Source organism: Aspergillus pseudodeflectus (genome assembly GCF_044049435.1).
Source record: "Aspergillus pseudodeflectus strain CBS 756.74 chromosome Unknown BJX68scaffold_66, whole genome shotgun sequence".
NCBI classification, from domain to species: domain Eukaryota; kingdom Fungi; phylum Ascomycota; class Eurotiomycetes; order Eurotiales; family Aspergillaceae; genus Aspergillus; species Aspergillus pseudodeflectus.
Window position 1 is genome coordinate 92,149 of NW_027263842.1, and position 22,501 is coordinate 114,649.

The following is a 22,501-nucleotide window of genomic DNA, read 5'->3' on the forward strand; positions in this document are numbered from 1 at the left end:
AAAACTGCCCATCCTTATCCCCACCACGGTACACTTGTACTCCCCAAAGGATCCACCGATGGTGTCCACCTGGTCGTGCACCACATACATCACCGTAGCATGCCCATGGCAACCCGCCTTTCCCCAGAACTTGAGCTTGCACCACGGTCATTCATTGTGAATACCCAGGCTAAGTCCGTAATCGAAACCAAAAGGTTTCCGGCACCTGTAGTAAACGGCATATGCATATTGTTGTCTTATCCACTTGCATCGTGAGCGTCCTCCGGGGTACAGTTGTCTTGCACTCGAAAGTGCTAATGTATGTCCCTCGGGAGTTCAAGTGGGTATACTTTTTAGGCTGGCGCGATGGTATGAACGGACCAGTTCAAGTTTATCTGTGAGTTTAGTTAACCTATATAGGCCTTTTTCTGATGGGTCTGGATTCAGCAGACTACCCCACCCTTGGTGTATCGGCCAGATGTCATGTGTTAAGAAATACGGTGATGTTTGCTGTAGGATCTGATAAGATGCATTATGCCATGCTGCTCGCCTTGATGAATATAACCAAACTATGTACAGTCTCACGAGTACGACTTCGATTTCCTGAGCCAAACGGAACCCCAATGCCTCTACGCATGCGGAATAGAAATCCTGGCCGGGAAAGCCTTGATGCACGACCAACTCGCCATCCCCTTGACCGGCCCCACCGCATTGAGCGGATCCCACTCATCGTCCAGCGTTGCACTTTCCAGCCGTTTCGTTCGCAGCATCATGTCAATTTTCTGCCTTCGTATCCTCGTGAGCTTCTGTAGCATCGCGCTCGCCGTCACCTGTCCCTCACTCCCATTGACGACGAAAGCCATCTCCCCGAACCCTGGCTCCGTCGTACACCGCTCGTGCAAATCAAGCCGCAGCGCCTCTTCCGCCAGCGACGCGAGCCAGTTGGAATCAAAGGGGCCCTCGCGGTGCGGCCAGGACCGGAGAAGCTCGATGGCGCGCCAACGGATGCCGTACTCGACACACAGAATAGCAGAGAGATACAGGGGCGGGAGGACGCCCGCTTCGAGGGTGAAGGACGGGCGCTCCGGGAACTTGCTCATGATCTCTTCGGTCAAAGTACACACCGTCTCCAGATCACTGGTGTAGTGTGCCATGGCCGCGTAGTTCTTCCCGAGAAGGCAGGTCTGCAGGCACACGGGGAGGCTGATGAGGTGCAGGTTGATGATATCTGCGCCGCGCTGCTCCTTGGGAGAGAGCTTGTGGTAGGTGGTTGTGTAGAATGGGCGGAAGGAGTGGGTGAATTGGTTCATCTGCCACCAGACCTCGTGCTGCTGCGCTTGGAGGACGGAGTAGCTCGCCACGACCTGTTCTTCGGTCATGCCCATGCAGGGGGCGCTGAATTCGTAGGCTGCGCTGAGGAGGGCGTCGAATGCGATGCGGGCTTCGGGGAGGGTGTGGAAGGGCGTAGGAGCGTTTGGAGGGTGCGCAATATGCTGGTCGTGGGCGCGGAGGATGGGGAAGACGCGGTCGTAGTGGGTGGCGAGGATGTCGAGGTGAGCAAAGGCCGCGACGATGCATTGCTCGACTAGGCTTTGGCGGGAAGTGGGATTCGCTACCGGCCCGGTCAGTTGGAGGTCTCTGAGGATGCGAAGGCCGCTTTGCAGATGCAGAAAGGCATTTTCGTAGAATCCGCGCAGCAGGTCGGCGAGAACGAAAAGCAGACAACAGACGAGTATGACTTCTCGGAGGCGGGGATCCTGCGAGGTTCGTCGTTGGTTGATGAGCTTGATTGAGCGAGCTAATTGATCCTCTGCGAATTGGTGCCAGGGGTTTTCGGCTCTTGGGGCCGGGGTCGCTAGGGGCATCCCATTCTCCTCGGAATTCTGGTGGATCGCGCTGAGGGCAACAATGGCGTGGTAAACAGGCGGCTCAGAGCGGCTCATCTCGAGGACAAGCTTCTGCCATAGTGCCGAATCGAAAAACTCCAGTAGCGTGGGGACGGTGTGGAACTGGAAGTAGGAGAGACAGCGCCGCTCGTCGGACGTCATTGCCCAATCCAGGCCGGTGCCCAGACTGCTGGGACTGAGATACTGATTCTCGGGCTGCTTTAGGGCCGCTTTGAGCTTCGGAGGTAACCTCTGGGCATCGTAGCCATCGCACCGTCGACCAGTCGACGAGCAGTTTCGGCAGGCTACGGGGGTTTCGTCGCATTTGAGGTGACGCGCACTGCATGGTTGTTAGAGAGATGGGCTGCTATACGTCTGCCCGGGTAACTCACCGGCATGTTCGACATCCCGTCTTGGATCGCGTTCGACGAGCGGCTGGCACTTTTGAAGAACCCATGATCGTGACGATGGATTGAAGGAGACTCAGCTGCAGCCGACTGCGAATCCAGCTGGCTCCTTAAGAGATTACTCATCAATACTATCGTCAGGCCCACATGCGTATCAACGGTCATTGGTCCGCTCGCCAAAGTAGTGGACCAGATGGAATTCTACGAGAGTCTGCGAGGCGAACTTTTGCTTCAAGTCATTTTGGTGCGGCTCCCAATCTGTCGTTATGTTATTTTGATCTTTGTCCCTTCTCATAACTAAGACCTGAAACTGCCCACGACTAACCCTCATTTGCCAGGAGTAGATGTACAGCCGCAGGACTGGGCCCTCGGAAGAAAATATATCATGGATAACAACATTTACCTCAGTATTTACATGGGCAAGACAGACGAATGACTGGGGGAATATGTATTGGTCAGCACCAAGAGCCAAGCATCGCTGTAAGGCTCCTTGCCCAGGTTCCACTTCTTCTCTCCACACCCCTCCACCACACTTCTGCACCTTGAATTGCAACCACGCATCATCCCACGCTGGGAAAATGTCCAAAGTGGACAAGAGGTCGCGAAATTAGTAGAGGCAGCCGTGTCTGCGAGAGCCTCTGCCCATCTCATGCTTGATTGATGTCGGACAGGAGGTGGCGGAGGAGCAGCAAATGCTCATGGGTGTCAAGTCTTCCAAGGCCCCTCTCCCTCCTTCACCGGCAGGGCACGAGCTTGTGAAGGCATAGTTTGACTGACCATATCGCGCATATCTTTCAAATATTGAACTACTAACCAGTTCTCTAGCTTAAGTGGTCTGCATGTTCCCCATCAGTCCTCAGACGATCAACGGTGCGTGACGACTTAGAGTCAATGTACTCGCAAAGCACAGCGCCATGCAGCCAGGAAGTGATCTTCCATATATATATGGTGTGTGCGGTAGGAGCAAGTCCGGTTTTGGGGAAGGCCCTGCACAAAGGTTGCTCCTATTGAGTACTATGTAACAGGATGGGCCACGCAACCCCAATGATTGGTCTACCCGGTTTTGGCCAGATCCAAGCCATCATGCTGATTACTCTGTTTCGATTCAGCATGATATTAAAAGTAAGTACCTCAGCAGGCTGTTATCGACCTCTTTGCTGATACCGTGAGGTGGGCAATAAATGGGACTTGACACGCATGGCCATGCGAATCTGTATCGAGGATGAGTAACGCTAGAAAGCCAGGGGACCCGTTGACCTTATGGAGCAGATGCGCCGACGGCTTTTCTGGGCCTGCTATATCAGCGGCCGACACGTAGCATCCATCACGGGGCGGCCGGTGGCCATCGAGAATAGGGATATTGATATCGAGGTATGCGACTCTGGGTATTCTCAAACCGCGGGGAGTTTCTCCTGCACTGCAGAAGCTCCCGATCGGGAAGACAGCGTGCAAGGAATTATTCAGAGGTTTCCTTCCAGCTCCGCTAAATCGGCCTCCGGAAAATCACATCTCGGATACGAGCACAGCTATATAGCGCTCCCGGCAGCTCGCTAGCGACAGAGGTTCTCGCTGCTCTAGACGCGTGCAGAGATTCCTTTCCCAATGTGCCCCATTCGACAGACGTCTACGAAAGTGCTGAGTGGAGGGATCTCAACTACTTCCGAGTGGCTGAACACGTTCCGGCGCCTTGTTATGCAAGCCCGGGCGTCCCAGGAGTGCAATGGCGCAGCAGGACACGTTATGGACATGTGCCTCGAAGCAGCGGCGAAAGTAATACAGTCCTACGGGAACCTGCAGGCGAGCAAGAAGCTGGTACCTGAACTGCCCGTGCATGCACGACGTCAAGTCAGCGGGCTTTACGGCCTTGTTCAGCGGCCTGGCCATCTACGACTCCTCTGACCAGGAGCGACAATCCTGGGCAGAACATCGGAATACGGTCCTACTCGCATCCTCGGGGTGTACTGAGATCCTCTCTCTGATAGCAGAGACATGGACGACAGTCAAGGGTATCGCGGGATTTTTAAGGCGTTGAGTACGAAAGGTTCCGACATAGTGCAGGCGCCGCGAGTGATGATTTATGGAGCGGAATTATGTACCAGGAGTCATCCAGGCAGTCCTGTCATCCACCTAGTATATTCATTAAATTATCTTTAAAAGTTTATAAAGTATTATTATACCACAGGATCATATTGTTAGCAAGGAAATACAACACGAGAATTGGTGCCCCTGGGTCTTAGGAACTAGTTAGACAATATGCACAAGCACGCTAGTTTCCCCCGCGTTGACTTCAACCTAGTGGACTCATCAATGGCTGAATCAGTATTAGCGCCGGGGAATCTCGGCGTATTCCAAATCCGTCTTAAGGGGACAGTCCCCAGACCCCAAACCCTCGGTGAATTAATTCCCTGCATTTCGGTGAAATCTGCGGTTTCACCTGGCCTGTCCACCTATTTTGTCCTGTCATCAATGCTACGTCCACATTAAGCTCTTCGAGAAAAGAGGCATGCCTAAGCGAGCTTGCGATACTTGTAAACGACGCAAAGTGAAGGTGAAGCTCCCACCCTGCTTCCCGAGTCATGGCTGACAATCATCAAGTGCGATCAGGCAGCACCAAGATGCACCCCTTGTTGTCAGTCTGACCAATTATGCACCTATGTTGTTCCCCTGCGAAAGCGAGGGCCGAAGCCAAGGCGTACCGCGACGGATCTTCACTTTGTCTTGGGCACTGAGCACCTGGCAGCGGCACCTGGCACTCACCCCGGTTTTGCAGACCCTGTGGCGAGCCCGTCTTCCTCCGTGGTTGATCCGCAGGGTGTGTTCGTAGTGAACCAGTTACCGCTTATTTGCCACCAAAAACTACTAGAGGCATTTGCCCTGGCAGCAGGGGAACCGAGCCCGTCGACGACCGTGGCAACATGCATCGACCTGTTCTTAGAAAACAGCTTCCCGCTCGTCCCAATCGTGTGCGAGCGAAGCCTTCGGTCACGCGAATTTTCAGCACTTTCGGCATTCATCGCGAACATGCCAAGCCCCCTCGACGTTCCGACCTCTGAGATGGTCGCTTGTGTGCGCCACTATTCACTCATCACCAGCCTGTGCGCGGCTGTCGCTCTTGCCATGCCTTTGCGAGTCTTCCCTGGATTCGAAACTCTAGCGGCCTTATTCTTAAACGCGTCGGAGATGACCCTGCGCCTCTACCTTACACACGACATCTCTAACCCTTCATCGGCTTCTCTCTCAATCCGCATCCTGCAAGCATCCTGCCACCACTCGATGGGAAACCCGGATCTAGCATGGCACACCATGGATGAAGCCATCCACCTCGCGATCCAGATGCGCCTGTATGACGAGCGCTCATACGACGCGCTGAACGCGACGGAGGCTCGGCTGCGCAGGAATGCATTCTGGCACCTATACTCGGCCGACAGGTCCGCGTCGCTGCTGAATAGTCGGCCGTTGCAGCTCGATGAGTTTCATCTCCGCACTGCATTCACTACTCTGTGGGACTTGGATCCCGTACCCCCTCTGTTAATCGACGACAACGCCAGCCGCCCAGGTGAGGATCAGGGGCACTTTGAAAAGCTCCTTATGCAGGGCTTCCGCATGGACCACGAGGTGTGGCAACTCGGGCACGCAGTGCTGTTTGATCTTCATCTGTTTCAAGCCGCGCTTGGTCGTATCGCGGAGCCAAAGGAGATCAGCGCTCCACAACAAGAAGCTTTGTCCGATTCCTATCTGCGCTTTCTTTCCGTACTTGACAATATACCCAGTCACCTCGTATCCCCGGTCGTATCGCCGGCTGGTGACCCCCACAGTGCTAGGCTAGATACGCAGGCAAGATCATTCTGGGTACAAGGGGTAAACATTGTCCTCACGTACCACTACCTCCGCATGGTGATCCTCGATCGCTTCATCAAAGCGGGGCTTTCGCACTTGCTCGGGATCGCCGACAGTCGCACCTCGCTCGCGTGGAAAAAAGTGGAAATCGCCCACGATGTACTCACCTTTATGACAGGTGCTCCTTTTGAAGCACTTCAGGTCAATGGGGAGCCTTGCGTATGACCCCTTCTAGCTCATTTACTGTCTCGAGTGGTTTCGTGGTCGCTTACCCTTTTTTTCGCGATTATCTTCTAGGTTGAAAAGATCCGCTACGTTTCTGCTACGCTTCTCGAGGTTATGCAAGGCGATTCTGGATCCGTCCCGGTGGTCATTAGGGCAAGGTCCCACTTTAGTGCGTTGTTGGACTATCTCTCGAGATTGAACTCGCGTGTTTCGGAGAAACTGGCAGAGATCTACCAACAGTGACAATCCACACCACCAACAAATTTCAACAACACGTGGGCACCGGTGGACGGGCTTTGGTGTACCTCCGCAGAAGCAATCTTTGGCCATCGCCTCGGCTTCTCTGCAAGGACATTCTTGTGGACTCGTATCCAAATCACTCCCTCGCCCTATTGTACCACTCATCCAATTCGGCGAGGGATCTGTTCCTTGTTTCCGGCAGGTACACCCACAGATAAACAGTCAATGGTGTGCCGAGGCCAACGAAAATCAGCAACAGGCGGGCGCCCAAATTGGCTTGGTCCGGGTTAAACTAGATATGAGAGGGAAGTGTGAGTGAGATGGAAAGTTTCTTTTTTGGGCGCAAACCTTCACATACCAGATATGGAATGGCAAATGCAATGCCCCAGCCAAGGATGTTGGCCACGATCGTCCCAAACGCTTGGGTTTTGGCTCTCAGCCGCTGGCTTGGGATCTCCGGCGCGATCACAAACACTACCGTCCCGATTGTAAGCTGATAGACAAACGCCCACGACGCAACAAATGCGACCGTGACAATCACTGCCGTGCGGTTCTCTGCTGGTGCGAACCCGACGGACCCGATGATGAGGTCCCACACGATGAGTAGGGCTGCGCCGTAGAGCATCACTTTACGCTGGCCGGCAATGTCGGGCAGGACCAGCGAGCACAGAGTCCCCACCAACATGAGGGCGAAGGAGCCCAGGGCGACAGCAAAGGCGTCGCGGATTCCAGCGAGCTGGTAGAAGTAGGCCTGGTAGTTGAGGACCAACGGCATGCCGCTCCCAAACGCTATCGAATACAGGATCGTCACAAGCACTGTGCGCCGCAGGTTACCGCCCTTGAAGATCTCGAGCCAGCCTGGTTGGGTGTCTTGGTTTGCTGTCGTTTGCCTGGAGATGTTTCTTTTGAGCTCCGCCACAATCTCATCGACGCGAACGGCCGTTGCAGGCGCGTGAAGGCGGCTGATTGCTCTGCGCGCATCGCTCTCCCTGCCCTTCATGATGTACCACACTGGTGATTCGGGAAGAAAGGGCAACAGGAAAATGAGGATGCTGGGGATGAGGAGAGTCATGCAAAAGGTGCCCTTGTAGGACCAGGAGCCCGCGACCCTGGACAGCGGATTCGCGACCACCACCGCCAGGAACTGGCCGAGGACGACGAACATGTTGAAAAATGACAAGAGAGTCCCACGGACCTCGCTCGGCGCGTTTTCAGCGACATAGAGAGGAGCCGTCGTGTATGAGAGACCAACCGACACGCCAAAGACGAGCTTGGCGGCGAACAGGGTCTGCACGTTGGGTGCAAACAGCAGAGCGAAACTGGAGACGACGGAGAAAACCAAATTGGCCCAGAAGCTGAATCGCCGCCCCAGCCTGTCGTTTGTGAAACCGGCAATGAAGCTTCCAGCCACAATCCCTAGAGTATTGGCCGCTGACCAAAGGGACTGCCAAAGGGCAGAGACGACATAGTCGTCTGCGGGCGCGTAGTAGTGACCGTAATCTTCACGGAAGGCTGGGAATGCAAGGGCCTGGCCTGAGATAAGAGCGTCGAAGCCGAAGTTGACGAGAAACATCATGATTATGATACACCAAAAGGAGACTCGTTTATGCTGCCTAAAGGCCGAGACGCTCTTTTTCCACTTGGCAAAGCCAAACTGGGTGGTTGCCCGTTCAGATTCCACTGCAAACTCGGTATGCGTAGCATCCTATGTAGGCACGTCAGTCTGTAGCCCTCTTGACCGACAGTTGGTGTGAGAACCAGAGGGACATGTCTGGATTAAACTTACTGCTTGCGCCATGTCTAGCGACTTGCGGTCTTCTGTTGGCTGCTTCGAATTCATGACTGGAAGAAGTTGAATCACGGAAGAATCAGTTGACTTGTCCAACTCGATGTGGTTGAGCGATTGATTTACTACGAGGGCAAGGTGGGCTTAATATGTGGTGACTAGAAACCGCGTGCTGTTCATGCCAAGAACCTCGGGGAATTCGCGGGGAAATACAATCCTCGAGTGGACGGTCCTGTGGAGATGTTCCCCATTTCCCCGCGAGTACATCCGGAGTACAATCGGCATTCCTTGCTAGAAATATCGGCAAAGAGCTCTCACATCTTGACAATTCATGCGTCCCTCATACTTTCTCATTCCACACAATCTTTCCGTCTTTACCGCAGGGCTCGCGAACATGGCGTCTATCCAAATTCCTCACCTCCGCTCTACACCAAACTCGGCACAATTGATTGTCGATGGCGAGCCATTCCTCATGCTTCCGGCGGAGCTCCAGAACTCCTCCCTGTCATCACCGGAGTATATGAAGCCCCTCTGGGCGAATCTGAAGAGCTCAAACTTCAACACCGTCCTTGGTAGTGTCTCCTGGGAGATGATCGAGCCTCGGGAGGGAGAATTCGACTTCTCCAATGTCGACCAAGTCATCTTCGACGCCCGACAGCATGGATTGCACCTGGTGCTCCTCTGGTTCGGCACCTACAAAAATGGCACCAGCTGTTATGTTCCAGGCTGGGTCAAAATGGATCCGGCCCGCTTTCCGCGGGTGCAGATCTACAAGGACTGCAAGGATGACGGGGACAATCGGCAGCTCAAATGTGTTGATGTTATCACCCCGTTCTCCCAGGCAGCCTGCGAGGCGGACGCAAGGGCCTTTTCTGCGCTCATGAAGCACATCAAACAGATTGATGCTGCACACAGCACGGTGCTGATGGCTCAGATTCAGAATGAGTGCGGAATCCTCGGTGACTCGAGGGATAGAAGCGAGCTGGCCAACCGCCACTTCCAGCAGCCAGTCCCTTCTGAGCTCCTGCTATATCTGAGAGAGAGGCAGGGGATGCATCCAGAATTCGAAAAACGGTGGCCCCAGCTCGGACAAGTCGACGTCGAAGCCAAATTATCATGGAGCGAAGTGTTCGGCCAGGGCGTTGCAGCAGAGGAAATGTTCATGGCTTACGCGCTGGGCACGTACGTTGGCAAGGCTGCAGAGGCTGGCAAGGAGGCATATCCGATTCCCATGTTTACCAACGTCTGGCTCAACACGGGTGATGCATCTGTCCTTGACGTTGGCGGAATCCCAAGCGACAGTCTTCCAATCGTCGCAGGCGGCGGTTCCAACCCAGGTGTCTACCCATCAGGCGGCCCGTGTCCGCATACAATCGATCTCTGGAAATGCTGCGCGCCGGCCTTGGACTTTATTTCGCCGGATATATACCTGCAAGACTACGAGTGGGTATGTAAACAGTACCGGTACCAGAACCAGCCGCTTTTCATTCCGGAGCAGCGTGCAGATGCCCGAGGTGCGCGTCGTGCATGGCTAGCGTATGGCTCTTACAGCGCGCTGGGTTGCTCTCCATTTGGGGTTGATGATATTGTTGCTATTGGGAATGCGTTTACAAAATCATATGGGATTCTAGCTAAGATGAGCAAGCATATTCTGGCTGCCCAGGCGGCCAATCCAGAAGATGTCTTTGGTTTCTTCTTTGACGACGACGACCGATCGCCAACGGCAGCAAAAGACGTCTGCTGGACCAAGACGTTTGCCGAATTCACAGTCTGCGTCAAGCGCGCCTTTGTCTTTGGGAAGCCCGGCCCAGGCTATGGTATTGTTATTCACCGCGGCCAAAGCCGCTTTCTGCTCATTGGCGAGGGCTTCGAGGTCAGCTTTGGAAGCATTCACTCTGCTGCCATGTATACCGGTATTCTTGAATTTACCGAGCTCAACGTGGACGAGCATGGTACTCTACTACCCAATGGACGCAAGCTAAACGGTGATGAGCGGAGGGGCGGCGAGGTCGCAATCATGCCAGCAGAGAATCCTGACTACGGTGGCTTCCCAATCCGGGTGACCATCCCAGCCCGCACATATGTTGCTGAATGTATCGTCTATACTATCTAAAAGCATACGGGGCTCTGTCCGATGGACCAACTACCCCAATTCGCGCTGGGGATGGTGGACTCTGTGTGTTGCTTATGCGATGATCTCTGGACTGGTGTTGTACCACTTGGGGAGCCCGCGGCTTCTGCTATCTGGATTGTGGTTAGTTCTCCGCTGATCAACATAACATGTATGAGGTCGAGCGTCAATCAGCTTGACTAGATGCTCTCTGAATAGTAACAAAATCTCTAGTTTGTCTTGATATGGCCTAGTGAAGTTTAACGCTAGGGTTGTAGGAACAATAAAAGCGGCCCATAACTGATTCCGCGCACCTTGGGATACGGTGGAGCCCAGAAAATGTAGAGACTGAAATTCCAGCTTGATGGCTGTTGATCCTTTGCTCAATGGGCCATATAGATCAGTTAGGATCATACCTGGATCGACCGATACCGACGTGATTGATGGGAAGCGTCGACCGAGCTCAGCGGCAGAATGTATGTTTGCGGCTTTGGAAGCGCCATATTGCGCGAATCGTCGAGACAGCACTGTTGCAGATGGTATGTATCGGCAAATGCATTTTTTGATGCTACAACTATATAAAGTAGCAGCACTAATGTTAACCCGAACTTTGTCCTCCGCCTTAGCCCTTCCATCCCCCCGACGCCCTTGATTTAAGTATACAAAATTTATCCTTATATTTTTTACATATATACTCCGCCTCTATCCATGTAATGATCTAAGAGATCATAGTGGAAAGACAAGTATTTAGACCCTCGTTTAGGTCCACAAGTTACACTGCTTAGCACCGCTCGGTAAGAGAGCTGCGTGCGAGCAGAACCGGGCACTGGTGATCTATTCCCATCAGATTTGTCTTTGTATATATGAACCGCCACTTACCCCCTCCCATAGGGCCATTTAGTTCCCACACTGCCAGTGCTTGATGGAATCATGGTAACCTGACCCGCAGGTGTATTTCACGTCCTTAACACGTGTGCATGGACCAACCCGCGAGCCGTCGGCTTTATACAGGCCAAAGTCATCAGTGCCGCACCTTCCGAGGTGGTCTGTGGTATTTGAGTAAACTTGACGTATTGCATCAGAGCGAAGCGAGGAAGACTTACAGTACACGTTATCAATCCAGAAGGGCCTGTCGCAGGGGTTCTCAGTGACAGGGGCAAGCAACTGACCGTCACAAGCATGGCCGTCTTTCCAGGCCACGGCGTAGTTCAACCCGTCGCGTATCTGCTCTCCAGTAAAGATCTTGACAGCCGCTGTGTGTTGACAGCGACGGCAAGAGAGGTGAGGATAAGCTGGGAGATCTTCATGCTGGGATGTACAAGAAAAGAGTCTATGGAGTTTAAGATGGACGAAGCACCAGGGGACAGCAAATTTTTATACTCACCTAAAGACATGAAGATTGTTTGGATGTAGACTACACGATCAACCAGCTGGTAGAATGAACAGTGATTACTCAACAATATAAAAGATTACTCAAGAACTGGCAAGATTACTCAACAGCTTGCCATACAGGAAGACTAGTTTCACTCAAAGCAGGTCCGAGAACAAGCCTTTGATGCTCTATTGGCTCGCGCGGAGCTTGAGCGTTTCCAAGCATGCTTAATTAGAGTCCGTAATGTAATTTACTCTGTAATTAATTTAACACTAGGACCTCCGCCATGGCCTAGGAAGGAATTTATAAAGTAATTTACTACTAAGAGAAAGGTACCAGAAAGTTGACCACATGGAAACGCGAGGCCAAGTCTGTTGTTCAATCGCGGCTGAAGTCCGTCCTACCATCACCATGCCAGACTCTGAATTAGAACGCAGTTACCATATATGGATCTTCTATAAAACTGAGTCTACGGGGCAAAAAAAAAATCCCAAAAGCCACAAAGCTCTGTAGAGGCAGGCACAAAAAATCAAGCAGAATATGAACCACTCCATTGGCAGAAAGCTAGAGTATGTCTGGCGTTTCTTCACATTCCTAGCTCTTCAGCACCGCCTCCACGATCGCGGCACTTTGCAGAAGCTCTTCGTCTCTTAGAGTCCGGCCTATGAGCTGGATATGACAAGGGGCCCCCTCGACTTCCCGTGGTTTGTCTACGGCAAAGGTCAGTCAGTCATTGGAGCCACTACGATACTATGCCTTCAACTTACATTCCGGAGTATACGGAAGGTCTCGGACAAACGCCGCATCCTTGGCGCTGTCAGCCTTCTCGAATGGTATGACACAGGCTGGTAACTGTAGACATGGTTAGTATGAACGGAGTGGTTGGCTCGCCTGGTCTGCTGCGTGCAGACGCTTAACGTACGTTGAACAGGTTACAGAACACCGTGTATGTGGCAACGCCATACGTGTCGTGTGGCACAGCGCAGCTCTGGTATGCGGGTCCGATAATTATATCGAGTTGGTTGTCGACGAATACACGCCTCATGCAGGGAAGGAGACGGGCTTTTGCAACATTGAGGTCGTACAGCTCCAGGAGCTGCGGCTTTGGGGCGCGCCCTTCGATGTCGTATGTAGACTGCAGGGACGAGATGAACGGCTCGTTCCCGCTGGTAACGTGCGTCAACGCGGTGCGGGCGGGATCCATGTTGAAGAAGCGAAAGGCAATATCCTTGGCGGCTGATATGGATGGCATCTGATCCGAGATGTCGACCACGGTATGTCCTGCGGCTTCAAGCTTGCTGAGGGCGGTTTTCAATGCACGCTGCATTGGAGGATGCAGGGGGTAGAGAGCATCTTCTGGAAGCTGGCCGACTCGGAGCAATGGCTTCTGATCAGCACTCGCCCTCCAGGGAATGTCTAATGCGTTGTCGTCAATGTCTGCCGGCTTCGAGTTGAGCACTACTTTCAGCAGCAGTTCAGCGTCTCTGAGCGTATGAGAGAGGGGACCCGCCGACGGGACAATGCCTGCCGTCCCGGGCCTCGCAACCGATGTTATCCCGCCATAGGGGACTCGGCTTGCAGAGGGTTTGAGTCCAATAACTCCGCAGCATAGCGCTGGGACACGGATCGAGCCTGCGATGTCTGTTCCAAGTCCGAGCAGCGATCCCCGCATGGCGATGAGTGCTCCCTCACCACCGCTACTGCCACCGGCTGTAAGCGACAAACGATGGGGATTCAGCGTTCGGCCAAAGACATTATTATGCGTGTCAAGCGTCATCATTGTCTGGGGAATGTTCGTCTTGACATAAAGCACTGCCCCAGCCGCTAGTAAGACATCTACCAAAACACTGTTGCTTTGCGGCGGGGACCGATCAAGGAAAGACACAAATCCCATGGTTGTTGGTACGCCTGCAATGTTGTAGCATTCCTTGAGGCTGATCGGAAGACCGTGGAGGGGTCCCACTGTCTTGCCTGTGGCCAGGAGATGATCATCCAACTCTCGAGCCCTGCGAAGAGCAGTTTCCAAAAACATCTCCGTGAGACATGAGGTCAGCTGCTGGGCGATGGCCGCACGCTTACAGAATGCCCTGGTGACTTCAACTGCCGAAAACTCACGAGAGGCAAGTTTCTCGAGCAAGGCAGTTGCATCGAACGCTTCAGTGATATGAATCTCCCTTGGTGATAGGATCCCACAGCGGCGCGGGATATCGAGAACGGCCTCATGACTGTCTTGCGACACATCGAGGTAGGATGTTGGCAGGCGCCATGCGACGGGAATATGATCCTTTGTCTCAGATGCTTTGACTCTGACTTTTTCCTGCCATGTACTTTGCGGCATCTTGGTACCACGGTTGCGAGGAGGAACTGGTAGAAGGCAGGGTGATTTCAGGTCCGAGTCTGAAATGAAAAGGCACGAATGCCCATGCGCAGAGATAAGTTATATCATGTATCTGGAGGGTGACTTAGCGCCGCATGGGTTTGAGAAGTCCATATGGTTGCTATCCTTGGCTGTGTTTAACGAATCGGGTGTTGCGCGGAGATGGCGGGGAAGTTGCAGTGGGTGCCGGATATACGGAATCTATTATATCTATCTTTTGGACATACCGAAGCTACTATCGCGGATGCTGCTGCTCGGGAAGGAGCAAAGGGAATCGATCCTATTGTCCTGCACTGCACCCTCCACTGTTCCGACTACCCTGGGCATGACCTGAGAGCGAGGTTTCAGAAACAGAAACTAGTCCAAAGGCCAGCTCCGCTATTTCATGAACCTACACCGTTGTACTTGCTGAGTTACAGCAACCGAGAGTATCCCACGCGCTAAAGCCTCTGACTGGCTTGCTTCCCGCAATGTCCCCGGTCGCGTAGCGCTATCGGAGCCTCCAGCCACCGACTCTTTCATTGGTTGGGGCTCGAAGTGAGTGGAGGAACCAGGGGGCTGGCTCTCCGATTAATAATCGGGGACTAGCACTGCAGGTCCAAGGCCAGCAGCCTGTGATGAGGAGCAAGAAGGATCTGCAAGAAGCAAGGGACTGCTCCGATCGTGTGGAGTACATAGTATCATCGAACCTTTCCCAGACCATGTCTCCTTATCAGCATCCTCTGCACTCCGCTTTGCCATAGCGGCGCTCGCTCGTGCGGAGATGGACAGCAGAGACCCCCTCAGTTCGATGCCGCCACAAGAGGTCATCCTCCCCATGTCAGAGAGCCAAACCTCCAAATATTCTCTCGGTCCTTCCCGACCTCAATGGCTCCGACAGCAGCTCAGCAACCCGGGAATACCGCGCACGCGTATATGCCAGACGGGCCACTGGCGAAGAGGCGACGCGTAGCCCTGGCATGCAGTGCATGCCGTGCGCGAAAATCAAAGTGGGCAAACCTACCAGATCAGTGGTGTTGTTGCAGGGTTGGACACCGAAGCTAAACGGAATTTTCTTTCCAGATGCGATGGGCGGCGACCGTCTTGCTCAACATGCGCCTCGCTTGAAATCGACTGCTTGTACGAGCCATCCGAGTCGACGACGAATGTCCTCGTGCGCAAAGAATATGTATCAGATCTTGAACAGCGCCTCAAGGACGTCGAGCGGGTGTTGCAGCGACACGATGATCTTCTAACAGGGCATCTCTCTTCGTGTTCCCCGAATAGCCAGCGAGTCTCTACTGCACGGATTGACGGTCGCTCGAGCATTAGCACAGTCGCTCGGCTGCACGATGGAATTCATCTTCAGCCGCTGAATGTCGACGACCCAGCCTCGGACGACTCCAACACAGATGGGCTCGCACTCGGATTTGTAGAAGAAACTACTCCAGTATTTTACGGTGATTCGTCCAGCATTGTGTTCACGCGTTGTCTTCTCGAAGCCATCGCGATGGTTTCAAAGCCCAAGGAGAGCGAGGACACTCTGGTAGAGGCAGCATGTGAGAGGAATAGCTCTACGGACTGCAATCCCGCGCCAGTAGCTCGCCCGCATTCTCCGTCAGTCATGGAGTCGCCTAGGGATATGGCTTTCTCGCCCACGGCACTGCCTTCGGAGGCAGAGATGGACGCGCTATTGCGCACATACTTCAGTGGCTACGGCTCTCTGTTTGCCTTTCTGCATGAGCCTACATTTAGAGAGACATACGATGAGTGCAAGGCAAATGGCTTCCTCAGGGCTCGGAGAGGCTGGCTCGGCGTGCTGAATATGACATTTGCAATGGCTGCGCACATCGACCAAGCCGCAGACAGCTCTGCAAAGTATCGCTTCAAAAGGTCGTACGTCTTCTTCCAGCGCGCTGTGTCTCTCTGCAGTGAGTCGTCCACGCGCACGGTCAGCCTCGACATTGTACAATATCTCTTACTAGCCGCGCTGTATCTCCAGGGGACACAGCGACCCATCCAAGCGTGGACGGTGCATGGGATGCTCGTACGAACAGCCATGGCCTTGGGTCTGCATTCCGAGAAATCGAGTCAGGGACTTCATCCGGTGCAACAAGAAGTTCGTCGCCGGACCTGGCTTACAATATATTGCCTGGATAAAATTCAAAGTGTCCAGTGCGGACGTCCCCCGGCGGTACCGGATGAATACATCGTGGTGAAGATGCCATCACCGTGGCCTACCACCACGGGCACGGGACGGGATCAAGGGAACGACGTAGACAATCAGACCGCATTCCTCGATGCGACCGTGCGCCTACTCCAGGTCGTTGGCCAGTCCATCCGGACACAGTACGGGCAGAATCTAGGGCTGCGAGATGACGAGGTCGACGACAGTACGGCGATCCAGGCGGCCAGCGCCGTTCGACAGGACCTCCGGCGTTGGGCGTGTAGCCTGCCCCCGGCTCTTGCACTCTGTGAGCCCACATCGTATATCCTCTCCGAAGAGCACAGCAGCGAGTCCAGCCGGATGCGGGTCATTCTCACGCTGCGATATCACTTCGTCAATATCCTAATCCATCGCCCGCTACTCTGCGCCACACTGCGTTACCTGACTATCAAAGGGCCCCCAGCGGGAGCTCCATTGCCCTATAGAATGCAGCTGGCAATGGCGGAAGCCCACGAGTGCATTCGTTCTGCGGAGGAGACAATCGAAATAGTCCATACGGTTATCAGCGGATCCAGCCCTTCCTACACCAAGTTGGATGTTTGGTTCTTCACTTTGTTCCACGGTACGTGCCCCCCCTACTCCAGTACCGTAAAGGCCGGTGCGGTACTTATTCTGTTCCATCAGTATTCAATGCTGCTTTAGTAATCATCGGGCGCTCCGTTTTGGAACAGCATGGTGTGTATATCAACGACGGCGCCGGATCTCTAAGCTCGGCCCAGCACCACCTCAGCCAATCCGTAGAGGCTCTCGATAAGCTCGACAATGAAAACCGCCTAGTACGCAACTGCGCCAAGGTGATCAGACGCCTTGCCCAGCCCCAGCATGGCAAAGGTTAGTCGGCCCGCAATTTAATACCTAATTACCCTGCTTTCTCATAATAGTTGACATGATACCACAGGCCAAGGCCCTGCCCCTGCCGAGCAATATCCTCCTGTAAACCGCCACATAGTTCAATTTGAAACCGAAGGAGACCTGTCTTCCTTGGGGCTTCCATCTCTTTCCGACCTGGACATTGTTCAGTTCTCGGGCGGCGAAATGATGGGCAATGGGTTTGGTGAAACTTCCTTGAGCTTGGATCAACTATACTCTGGCTATTAGACCAAGTCTTTCATGCCTTTCTTTTCTTGGTTTCTCTTTCTTTAACGTGGTCGCAAGCAGCTAGATATATGATGTGATACATACAAATTTTACTGCGAGGATGCAGAATACGAAATTCGTGCAGGGTTGAGCGGGCTCTGGCGATGCCGTCGAGGTGCGCCAGTACCAGACGCGCACGAGATAATTCAGCCGATATTAGCTAGTAACCCAACAACAACAAGAACAAAACGCATTTAAAAAAACAGGTCGATGAAATCCCGAACAACCTGACCGACGGGGACCACTATCATGCCAAAGGACCAGGATTACCAGCCCACTTGCCCTCAGATCTTGGCCCTATATAGAACAAGACGTTCTGTCAGCATGCAACGTCCTGGCAGCCTGCCGGCGGAATGTCCACCCGGAGAGCCCAGGGCCCAGGTCACCACTTACGCATTCAACGCCTCATCCATCTTCCGGAACGCTGCCTGGATATCCCCCTCCAAGTCATGGAACCAAATCCAATCGAACCAGCCATCCTGCAGTTTCCCCGCAATCCTCTCCATTTCGCGCCCCGTTTCCGGGTGCTGGAACTGCAGCATGCGGCTCATTTCGTAAGCGCGCTCAAGCTGCCTTTGGGCGCGCGGCCGCCGAATGGCGTCGTACGCTGAAAGTCCCGCTCGAATGTACGGGTCCAGCGCTGCGCCCTTGTCGGGCGTGCGGTTGATTCTGCCGAGCACGTTGGAGAGAATCAAGGCGTCCTCCAGCCCCTGGCCCGCGCCGGCGGCTTGGAAGGGGAGGGATGCGTGGGCGCTGTCACCGAGGAGGACGACGCGGTCTCGGTAGTAGGTGGAGGTGTGGCGGTGGTGGAAGAATCCCCATTTCACGGGCATTGCCTTGTTCAGCAGACGGCGGAAGCGCTCGTCCACTCCCGGTCCCGCGAAATCGGCCATCATGGCCTCGTGGCTGATCCGCTGGGAGACGGCATTGGGAAACTCCCACGGCTTGTCGTCGAGTGCGCAGAGGAGGAAATTAAATTCCTGGAACGCGTCTGCAGTCAGCATATGTACTTGACTTGACTAAAGCATTCTTCGGCAGGGCCACTTACATCGCCTTTCGAGATCAGATACGTCACGCAGCAGCGCCCATCTCCAAGGTACATCTTGGCCACGTTGTTGAGTTCCTCGCCAAATATCTCGTTGGCCTCGGATGTCGGGATCACGCCTCGGTAGCAGTACGAGTCCGCATAGACGGGCGCCACTTGGCTCGGATACAACGGTTCCAGGACGTGCTCTCGCACCATGCTCTTGATTCCATCCGCGCCGACCAGAATACTCGCCTCGGTGACCTCGCCGTCGGCAAACTTCAAGATGACCCGGTCTGGACGCTGCTCGATCTCTTTCAGGCACTTGCTGAAGCGGACATTCTCGATTGGGATGAAGCTCGTCATGATTTGGAGGACTGCGACGCGATGGGCCTAAGCAGAGTTAGAAAAGAAACTACATATATTACAAAGTGGATGGGGTTACCAACACCTCTGCGGACATAGTCCGGGTGGCCCCAGGCTGATTTCCCTCGCCAGGGCTCGTTAAGACCTGTGGAGTTAACAGAGGGTTTTCAATGCGAGATATGCAGATGCGCTTTGCGTACCGAGACCCTCCTTCAAGAGCATGCCCTCGTAGTAGATATCCTGAGGGTGGCCGGGCATATTGCCCACACAGACTTTGTCATACTCGGCACGGAAGCCCTCCTCAATCATGTCCAACGCCAGATCCCCATTTGGGCCGAAGCCAATGCCCGCTCTAGTTGATTGCTGCGGTCAGGGAAAACAATCGGTGACTATGCTACATGAAGAAAATAGAACAATAGAAGAAGAAGGTGGTGGTGGTGATGATGATGATGGAGATGGAGAAGAACCCTTACCCAACAACAGAGTACTCGGCAGCGGCTTCATAAATCGTGTAAGGCACGCCTTTCTTCTCTAGCCCCATGGCCAGGGCAAGCCCTCCAATCCCGGCGCCTAGAGTCGGTCGCGAATCAGTCCTGCCGGGTGGCGGTTGTATATATCCTAGCGAGACGTACCGACAATGGCAACGTGTAAGTCCTTGATAGTGTCTTTAGCCATGATGCGATATCGACACTGGCTCTTCGTGTATGAGCAAGCTGAGGTCAATCTCTTGCTCTATGCCACCCCGCTCAGATATATCACCCGCCACACCATGGCACCACCTGAGACGCAGAACCCCGCGGATTCCCGGCCCGGATACGACCCCCTGGAAAGAGTAATCCGCGTACATCACACTCATCGGAATCAGATACGCTCGAGGCCGCGGGGCAATGGCATTAGGCGGGTCCCACCTGGCGTTGTACAAGGCAATCCCGGCTGTTCCCCGACTCCCCGCGCTGCGGGAACAGTGATGCGCGTATAACCGCAACCCATGGCTGAGTAGTTGAATGCTAAAATCATACGCGACCAGATCGATCCCGCCATTCACCAATACAATACGAAATGAGCACAGTCGACGATCCCGTCCTCGCCAAACCGGCCGAGCTCTGCTGCCTCCGGGGCTCCATCCACTCCGGAGAGCCAGCGGGCGAAGTTGTCCAGATTGGAGGCGTCGATACCTATGTCGCGACGCCAGACGCAGGCGTGTCGAACGGGCACGTCCTCCTGTTCTTCCCGGATGCTTTTGGCCTGCACATCAACAATTTCCTCACGATGGATGCGTTCGCCGCGTGCGGCTATTTGACGCTGGGTGTGGATTATTTTGCTGGGGTATACTTCTCTCCGTAGGACTAGATGGAGAAAGCGACTGACGCTGGTGATGTGGATTGCCTCTTAGGACCCCATTTGGAAACATTCGCAGAACCCCTTGGATGATCCAAACTTTGACTTTCAGCGCTGGAAGACCAAACATATGGCGTCTACCGATAGCATTGCTGCGAAATGGGTCAAAGACATCGAATCAAGATACGGGAGAGATGGGCAGGTCAAATTTGTTGCCGCAGGGCATTGGTCAGTGATATCGCGGCAGGTAGCTATGACCAGGCAGGGAAACTGACGATATCATCCACCAGCTGGGGCGCTCGGTTCGTGTGTACGCAACTGTCCACAGACGGAATCTGCAAAGCCGGAGCAATCGCCCATCCATCTTTTATGAACGAAAGCCATGTCCGCAATATCGACGGTGAGCGCCATCGCCATCCGGCCCGTGCAGTGGCAGACACGCTGACCAGTACCAGCGCCCATTCTGTTCTCCGTCGCGAATGTAGACGGCCTTTTCATGGCCGAGCAACGCAGCAGGGCCGTGGAGATTCTGACACAGGGGAAGAAACAGTTCAACATGCAGGTTTTCTCTGATGTCGGGCATGGATTTGCGGTAAGTGTGTCGGGGTGGCTCTATAATTCATGACGCATGCTAAGAGCTACGTCTAGTCGCGGGCATTTTTGTCCGATCCGTACGAGAAATGGGCCAAGGAGGCTTCGTTTAAGAGTTTTGTCGACTGGTTCGACTTTTGGCTTGAGGCTGCGGGAAACTAGAATAGAATCGTAGCACGGGAATGTTAGGCTAACCTGTATTATGTCGAGTACAAATGCAACCCCAATGTCTTGTCAAATGCCGCCGGACAGCCAGGACAGCCTTTTATACTAGAATCATAACTTAGTAGACTTCTGCCATAGAGCGGATTGAGAAAACTATCATCTACTCTAGAACAATTGAGCGGCAAATGGAGGAAAAGTCGACTAGGCATTGCACCATGTGGCCAAGCCCGCGCTTTACACTGAAGAGTCCCGCGATTTTGCTTGCAGTAACTGTAACAACATCTGATCCCTCTTCGCGGTAACGGCGTCCCAATCAACCGACCCCAGCCACTTCGACGCCTCCGTATTCAGCACGGCGAGCTTCTCCTTACTCCAATCAAATCGGTGCTCCAGCATATCTTCCTCCCAGCCCCGAATCGCCGGCCCAAGCCGCTCAATGCGCTGCGTGAACCCATTCGGCCCTCCACCCCCGCCCAGCGAGTTTGTAACAAATGGACCTGTCAAAGCCCATCGAAGGCCCGGACCCGAGGTCACCGCTGTATCGAGATCCTCGGCGGAGACAATCCCGCGACTCACGAGGCTGTATGCTTCGCTGTTGATTGCGGCCTGCAGACGATTCGCGACGAAACCGGGGACCTCGCAGCGGAGGAGAATGGGGCGCTTGCCAAGGGACTTGTACAAGTCCATTGCCGTGGATATCGCGCTCGTGCTGGTTCCTGGGTGGGGGACCACTTCGACCAGGGGGACGAGATGTGGTGGGTTGAATGGATGGCCGACCAGGATGCGACTCGGGTCTTTGCTGCACAGCTTGATGAAGCCTGATGCCGGGAGACCAGAAGAAGACGATGAGATGACGATGCCATGTCTGGTGTACCGGTCCAGTTTTTCCATCAGCTCTTGTTTGAATTCGGGGCGCTCCGGTCCATTCTAGAGGGGTATTCGGATTAGCCCACCTTCGTGCTGTTGTTTTCAGGGCTGCGGTCAGTAGCTACGAACCTCTTGCACGAAATCGACTTGTCCTAGGCTCGACTCCAGGTCGTCAACAAACTTGTAGTTCTGCGCCCAGGTATCTTGTCGGTCGGGTATGCATGCTTTCAACGCAGGCCAAGCGTCCTGAAGGTATTTTTTGAATGCTTCCTGGGCGCCTTGGGCCGGATCAAAAATGATGACCTTCAGGCCCCGAGAGAGGAAGAGACACGCCCAGCTGGCACCGATAACGCCGCACCCAATGACGGCGACCGTTTTGATGTCTTGTTGCATGGTGAAAGTTATGATGGGAATCCGCGCCGTCGGACAGACACAGACACTTGGGTCGGAGATATAGATAACCACATATTCGTGGGGCTTCCTCCTCTAAGCCGCGGCTGATGTACACCAGGAGGGAATCAGAGCGCAGCTTGCATGCGTTGAGCTATGGGCGTTTAGTGTTGGGGAGTCGGGTTAACCCTGCTCCCC

The 22,501-nt window shown here is 54.0% G+C and overlaps 9 protein-coding genes across 9 annotated transcripts; 4 read left to right on the top strand and 5 right to left on the bottom strand.

The window, feature by feature from the left end:
* Positions 1-491: 491 nt before the first annotated feature.
* BJX68DRAFT_246730 (Zn(II)2Cys6 transcription factor) lies at positions 492-2,348 on the bottom strand. The gene is made up of 2 exons (XM_071041693.1): positions 2,258-2,348; positions 492-2,205 (listed from the first exon to the last, which is right to left on the bottom strand). Exons 1-2 carry the CDS (start codon positions 2,320-2,322, stop codon positions 609-611), a joined length of 1,662 nt encoding a protein of 553 aa, XP_070894006.1. The 5' UTR covers positions 2,323-2,348; the 3' UTR covers positions 492-608.
* Positions 2,349-5,675: 3,327 nt separating this feature from the next.
* Positions 5,676-7,181, top strand: BJX68DRAFT_246733 (uncharacterized protein). Its single transcript, XM_071041694.1, has 2 exons — positions 5,676-6,328; positions 6,407-7,181. The coding sequence occupies exons 1-2, from the start codon at positions 5,861-5,863 to the stop codon at positions 6,575-6,577; spliced, it is 639 nt and encodes a 212-aa protein (XP_070894007.1). The 5' UTR covers positions 5,676-5,860; the 3' UTR covers positions 6,578-7,181.
* Positions 6,711-8,414, bottom strand: BJX68DRAFT_271704 (general substrate transporter; the record flags this gene model as incomplete). Its single annotated transcript, XM_071047015.1, has 3 exons — positions 6,711-6,866; positions 6,933-8,279; positions 8,361-8,414. 3 exons carry the CDS (start codon positions 8,412-8,414, stop codon positions 6,711-6,713), a joined length of 1,557 nt encoding a protein of 518 aa, XP_070894008.1.
* A 340-nt stretch (positions 8,415-8,754) lies between these two features.
* Positions 8,755-10,473, top strand: BJX68DRAFT_271705 (glycoside hydrolase superfamily; the record flags this gene model as incomplete). The annotated part of the gene is made up of 1 exon (XM_071047016.1): positions 8,755-10,473. One exon carries the CDS (start codon positions 8,755-8,757, stop codon positions 10,471-10,473), a length of 1,719 nt encoding a protein of 572 aa, XP_070894009.1.
* A 1,963-nt stretch (positions 10,474-12,436) lies between these two features.
* On the bottom strand, positions 12,437-14,180 carry BJX68DRAFT_279024 (amidase signature domain-containing protein; the record flags this gene model as incomplete). The annotated part of the gene is made up of 3 exons (XM_071048648.1): positions 12,437-12,552; positions 12,610-12,694; positions 12,765-14,180. 3 exons carry the CDS (start codon positions 14,178-14,180, stop codon positions 12,437-12,439), a joined length of 1,617 nt encoding a protein of 538 aa, XP_070894010.1.
* Positions 14,181-14,849: 669 nt separating this feature from the next.
* On the top strand, positions 14,850-17,523 carry BJX68DRAFT_279025 (transcription factor domain-containing protein; the record flags this gene model as incomplete). The annotated part of the gene is made up of 4 exons (XM_071048649.1): positions 14,850-15,208; positions 15,282-16,987; positions 17,050-17,256; positions 17,324-17,523. Exons 1-4 carry the CDS (start codon positions 15,087-15,089, stop codon positions 17,521-17,523), a joined length of 2,235 nt encoding a protein of 744 aa, XP_070894011.1. The 5' UTR covers positions 14,850-15,086.
* A 428-nt stretch (positions 17,524-17,951) lies between these two features.
* On the bottom strand, positions 17,952-19,627 carry BJX68DRAFT_258542 (uncharacterized protein; the record flags this gene model as incomplete). The annotated part of the gene is made up of 6 exons (XM_071043541.1): positions 17,952-18,542; positions 18,611-18,979; positions 19,036-19,097; positions 19,153-19,304; positions 19,426-19,522; positions 19,585-19,627. The coding sequence occupies 6 exons, from the start codon at positions 19,625-19,627 to the stop codon at positions 17,952-17,954; spliced, it is 1,314 nt and encodes a 437-aa protein (XP_070894012.1).
* Positions 19,628-20,011: 384 nt separating this feature from the next.
* Positions 20,012-21,043, top strand: BJX68DRAFT_271709 (dienelactone hydrolase; the record flags this gene model as incomplete). The annotated part of the gene is made up of 5 exons (XM_071047017.1): positions 20,012-20,278; positions 20,346-20,518; positions 20,581-20,690; positions 20,746-20,882; positions 20,939-21,043. The coding sequence occupies 5 exons, from the start codon at positions 20,012-20,014 to the stop codon at positions 21,041-21,043; spliced, it is 792 nt and encodes a 263-aa protein (XP_070894013.1).
* A 237-nt stretch (positions 21,044-21,280) lies between these two features.
* Positions 21,281-22,306, bottom strand: BJX68DRAFT_271710 (uncharacterized protein; the record flags this gene model as incomplete). The annotated part of the gene is made up of 2 exons (XM_071047018.1): positions 21,281-21,973; positions 22,043-22,306. The coding sequence occupies 2 exons, from the start codon at positions 22,304-22,306 to the stop codon at positions 21,281-21,283; spliced, it is 957 nt and encodes a 318-aa protein (XP_070894014.1).
* Between the last annotated feature and the right edge of the window lie 195 nt (positions 22,307-22,501).